Raw genomic sequence first — 5,850 nt, 5'->3', positions numbered from 1 at the left:
TAATTATCTTATTAAAAATATAAAATAAATATATATAAATACATACAAATATATATTGATTAAATTCCTTTTAATGTTCATTGAGGAGTAAAAACTTTTCATGAAACCTATTTTTGATAAATAAATTCGTATAAATTTGATTGATTCAATAATTGCTTTAATCTTTTGACCTTTACTTTATGTATCATACTGGTCAAAATGTATATGTACAAGTTAACGAAAACTAATCACTAACGAAAAACCCAATTTGTTTTATAAAAAATTGTGATGAGATACATGAATCGAAAAAAGAAAAAAGAAAGGCATTTGTCAAGTGGCAATAACATGTGTCAAAGCATAGCTTGGTAATTGGTTGGAACTGCACAAGGAAGGAGTCTTGATTTTGATGGCCAAAAGTATTTTGGGTTTGAAAATAGAGCATCCTGCATCAATTTTGAGTGATAGACAGAGAGAGAGAGATTGGGATATTTTGGTGGTTTCAGAGAGAAAGATCTTTTAGGGGTGACGTGGCCATCTATCTATCTCTACCAAACTATCCACACCCACTCATATCTTTCCCTTTTTCTCATTTTTCCTTTCACTTTTTCTCTCCCACTCTTTCCACGTCACCCCCACCCCCCTTTTCCCACTTATCATATGCCCCCTGCGCACTTTAGCCTACACCAGCGTCCTCTGACCCCATTGCAGTTTTTGGTTGTTTCTTTCCTTTTTCTTCCTCAACCTGAGATAGCAATCACACACAAACACAACAAAAGCGTCTTTTACGATTTAGGATTCTCATTTTTCCAATTTCATTTTTAATCCGACTTTTTAATCTTCAATAAAAACGTTGAAAGCCTTTGTTGGATAGTTCTGCTAACGTGCGCCCTGTTCTTCTGTCCATCCAATTTCCGTACCACGTCGGCTCGATCTCCACCGTCCGATCAGTGTCCGGTGTATTATAGAATTTCCCATCTGGTGAATAGGGGTTAACCTCGATAAACCTAAAGGAAAAAATGGATAAGATTTTGCTGTAGTATATGATGGATTTTGGTTTTGAATTTGATCCATTGATTGTGACTGTCATAATTTGGGTTTTCGGAAGAAGGGTTTCTGTGGAGGTTCTTTAGTGTTCAAATTTCTCAACTTTAGCATAAAGTTTTTCTCTTTTTCGTGTTTCTTTTTTCCCGTGAGATGGAGAGGGAGGAGCTGAATTTGAACAGAGAGAGTAATAACAACGGTGTTGGAGGTAATAACAGTAAGAGTGGCGGTGATGGCTTCATTGACAGAAGCAAAGTTAGGATTTTGTTGTGTGATAACGATTCCAAGAGTTCCGAAGAGGTTTTTACTCTTCTAATTCGATGCTCTTATCAAGGTATGAATTATGTGTTTTTCTCCCTTTTCTATGTATGGAGTGAATTGTTTGTATCTGCTTTGTGATTACTAGAACTTGGTTTGCTCATGTTATTGTTCTTAGATTCTATTTTATTTGCTAGAGAGGTGTTTTTGTGGATCCTTACATGCTTACAAACTTGAGTTTTATGGGGTTTAGATGAGAGATAATTAACCCTGGTTTTGTAGGTTGGCAACAACATGAGGGGACAATTTACAGTTGTTACTTTAGATGCAAACTTAGATTCTGATCTCATTGTTATTGAGTTACTTCTATGGTTCTGAGTAACAATATCTATTCAACTTAAAAAGTTGTCATGCTTTTGTTCTTATATTTGGGTTCCATTTGATGCCAAGAGGAGTTTCAGCTGCCATAAGATGCACATAATCAAACCTCTATGAGGGAGTTGCTTGTTGCAACTGTTACAAACATGACATACAGTGTAGATTTTCCTTGGGTGATTTTGGTTTTGACTTTTGAGGTCCAAATTTCTCTTTTAAGACTCAGATCTCAAATGTATTGAAGTGTGCAAGACTCTCCACTCCTAAGTTCACCCTCCTTCTTCCTTGTTAACTTCTATAAGTGTGATGGTCTTGTTGCTTTTTTTTAATTCTTGGTGCGGGGTTACAGTTTTGATTATATGATTTAAAGCTTTGGCAGTTCTTGACTTGCTATTTTGAGATATTTTAACACAAGAACTTTGGCGCTCCACAGTTGTTTCTGTAAAGTCAGCAAGGCAAGTAATTGACGCACTGAATGCAGAGCGACAATATATAGACATCATACTAGCTGAAGTCGACCTTCCAATAAAAAAGGGCATGAAGATGCTTAAGTACATAGCACGCGACAAAGAATTGCGCCGAATTCCTGTTATAAGTAAGTTTGGTTCTTCATTTTCCATTTTCCTAAGGAACCTGTAAAACTCTTTATTTTAGAAAAATTTTGTTCTGTTCCTCATCGTTGTGTTGGAATTTCTTTTTTGGTTAAGTGATGTCTGCACAAGATGAGGTATCCATTGTTGTTAAGTGCTTGAAACTTGGAGCAGCAGACTATCTAGTTAAGCCTTTACGCACTAATGAACTATTAAATTTGTGGACGCACATGTGGAGAAGGAGACGCATGGTATGTATCGCCCAACTTCATATTTATGAATGTTGGGGTAGCCTCTCCCTTTGATTTAACAGGAGATATTATATGCAAATACTTTACATATAATAACAATAAATTGATAGATATTGATAAGCTAGACATCTCCCCTTCAAATTAGCCTGATGTTTTGCTGTTCATGTGCATGAGCATCTCTATCTTGCATATGGCACTTTTCTCAAAATTTTCAATTCACAGCTAACAGCTTAGATCTTGTCGAAGTCACCTTGAAATCATTTTTTTTTAATGTCTATGGTGGCAGCTTGGACTTGTAGAGAACAACATCTTGAATTATGACTTCGACCTGGTAGTGTCTGACCCGAGCGATGCAAATACAAACAGTACCACGTTATTTTCTGATGACACAGATGATAAGTCTAAAAGAAGCAGTAATCCAGAGGCAGGAATATCTATCCAACAACAAGAGGTAAATGTCAGAAAAGCAGTCATAAGTAATAAATGAGTAAAGGAAGTAGTGGGGGTTCACCATAGTGAAGGAGTTCAATCAACATTTAGCTTTCTTTGCAAACTATTCTACCCATCAAAGCATATAATCTGATATTTGAATGCATCTTATTATTCATATCGACTAGAAATGTTTTCAAACTACTTGTTAAAAACAAAGTATCCCCTTAACTCCCCTCTCTTTTCTTATGCACCGTTCACTTTTATCAGTAAAAATTAACCAAAATATTTTTCATTTGATGATATAGAGGAAGTTTCAATTTTTTTTTCTTTCAATTATACTGTGTGCGCTCTTAACTGTTGTGCCAGCTAAAGGTGTTTGAAAATCAAGATATGAGTTTACCAGATTTATGCTAGCAACTGCAGGTCAGAGGGTTATAATTTATGTCTATCATTTATACTTTTCAGGCTACTGTTGCCATGGATATTGTTGTTGAGGAGCATCCTAATTCTTTGGTGTCGCCTGATGTGCCTGGAATTAGTGATCGCCGAACAGGTATGCTTCTTTTTTCTTCAACTGCTATTTCCCTAGACTGTATCTGAATTTATATCCTAAATAATTTTGCATAGTATCAATAATGAGGTAATAAAATTACTCAATGGAATGAGGAAGTGGTTACTTCGTATAGGACAACTTGTTTGAATGCCATAATATGGCACAATTAGTCTATATTATCTTTCTTTCTCTTCTTTTTTTGGTCTATTTATGTTGTTCAATTTCAAGAAAATTGAGGAAGACAAATGGCAATACTTCATTATTACTTGTTATTGCACAGGTGCTCAGGGGCAGCATCAATCATACAACAATATTACTGAGGGTAGGTTATGCTCTCCACATTTTCTTTTCCATTACGAAAATGACGTCAGTCTAAAAGGAATGTTTGAGTTCCTGATGTTGCCTATGTGAGTACACTCGATTTCTTTTTTATTCTTTTCTATTTGCTCTACCAAAAATTTGTAGGTTATTTTTCATCTGCTCCAAAGAAGAGTGAACTAAGGATAGGAGAATCATCAGCCTTCTTCACTTATGTCAAAGCAACAACAACAATAAGGAGCAACATTGAAGAGATTGTTCATCTTGACAAGAATGCTACTAAACAAGTGAGAATGGAAGACATGGATCAAGCATGTGCTCAAGAGAAGGGTAACCTTCAAAGACATGAGAATGGAGAGACACTTGAAAGCCATTCACAAGAGGACTTACCCAGCAGCAATAGTATACCTGATTCTTTTTCTATTGAGAGATCTTGCACTCCTCCTGCATCAATGGAAGTTTCACAGCAAAAGCATCACAAGGAAGTGCATCGTCAGGGTGTGTTGCATCCAAGAAATGGATGCCATGGTTCCGAGCCTGATGCATCTAGCATGAATGCTCACCATGCTTATCCATATTATATGTCAGGAGTTGTTAATCATGTTATGATGCCATCATCAGCACAACTGTATCAAAAGAATATGCAGGAGCTACAGAATCATACTAGTTCGTCTATGATTGCACAATACAATCATCTTCCCCACTGCTCTCCTCATGCAAACGGGATGACGTCCTTTCCATATTATCCAATGGGTATATGCTTACAGCCTGGTCAGATTCCTGCGAATCATTCATGGCAACAATTAGGAGGTTCGAGTTCATCAGAGGTGAAATTAAGCAATGTTGATAGAAGAGAAGCGGCGTTGATGAAGTTTAGACAGAAAAGGAAAGAACGTTGTTTTGATAAGAAAATTAGGTATGTCAATAGGAAACGACTGGCTGAAAGGCGGCCCCGTGTTAGGGGACAATTTGTCAGAAAGTTGAATGGTGTCAATGTGGATCTCAATGGACACCCTGCCTCCACTGATTATGATGACGAAGATGACGATGAGGAGGAAGAAGACAACCACGTAGCAAATGATTCCTCTCCTGAGGATGCATGAGAATGTTGAGAAGCTTCTTCAACCACAGGGTGAAGGGGCCACAATTCCATCTTGAGTTCAAATGGTCCGATCGAGGACCAGCTGCTGTTCCTTGCTTTGGTGGTAAACTTATTGCATCAGCATTAATTTGGTGAGATCTGCTGTTGATACATCAGGGATGCTGATTCAATTATAATGCACAGTTGCACATCACATGCCCTTGCTCAGTTTTTCTCAGAATATCACTTCCTCGAATGATCAGTCTTACTGAGCCCTTCTCAAAGGTATATTGCTGGTTCTGTTCAATGCAGTTAAAAGCATCGGTGGTGTAATTGAAACTGTTTGAAGCAGGTTGTGGTTGCTTATGTTTATGGAGAAAAATGTTGGACAGCTTAATGTTTGCGCACTCCATACTCCATAGTGTTGTATTGTCTAAAGATTCTACTGTCAAACCAAATTCAGGACCACTAAAAGCATTTATCCTCCCTAATTTTCTTATGTACACTATTGGGTCACACTTATTTGAACGAGGGATAATATTTATATAATTTTCTAACGTATTGGTCTCTGTCTGAAGTTGAGTACACAAGAATAGAATTAGTTTTGGGGGCTTCATTGACTCGATTAATAGTCCCAAGTCCCACAGTACAAGTAAACTGTGATTGGTGATATGTGAAAAAAGAATAATGCCCCTAGTGGATGCATATTAACTATGAAGTATGGATACTTCTTTTATTTGTGGTGTTCACGTATTTTGGACATTTTTTTGGACATGATATTCATTGACATTCGTTTGACATGCATGTCTTCTGTGTCTAATTTTGTCTTAATAAAAAATAAAAAATTATTTTTTGAATATACCTGAATACATCTAAATATTATTAAGTATAATCTTATTTTTAATATATATTTTTAAAATGAATTTAAAAATAATATATATTATTAATTATTAAAATAAAAAATATTTTAAA

General features: G+C 36.2%; 1 protein-coding gene across 1 annotated transcript; it reads left to right on the top strand.

Moving 5' to 3' along the window:
- Positions 1–427: 427 nt before the first annotated feature.
- LOC130937208 (two-component response regulator-like APRR1) lies at positions 428–5,614 on the top strand. Its single transcript, XM_057867066.1, has 7 exons — positions 428–1,354; positions 2,087–2,248; positions 2,361–2,494; positions 2,781–2,945; positions 3,392–3,479; positions 3,760–3,801; positions 3,945–5,614. The coding sequence occupies exons 1-7, from the start codon at positions 1,174–1,176 to the stop codon at positions 4,898–4,900; spliced, it is 1,728 nt and encodes a 575-aa protein (XP_057723049.1). The 5' UTR covers positions 428–1,173; the 3' UTR covers positions 4,901–5,614.
- Positions 5,615–5,850: the final 236 nt, after the last annotated feature.

This window comes from Arachis stenosperma, chromosome 1 (assembly GCF_014773155.1).
Source record: "Arachis stenosperma cultivar V10309 chromosome 1, arast.V10309.gnm1.PFL2, whole genome shotgun sequence".
Lineage (NCBI taxonomy): Eukaryota > Viridiplantae > Streptophyta > Magnoliopsida > Fabales > Fabaceae > Arachis > Arachis stenosperma.
The sequence above is the reverse complement of the archived record's forward strand: the minus strand, read 5'-3'. Positions and strand labels throughout refer to the sequence as shown.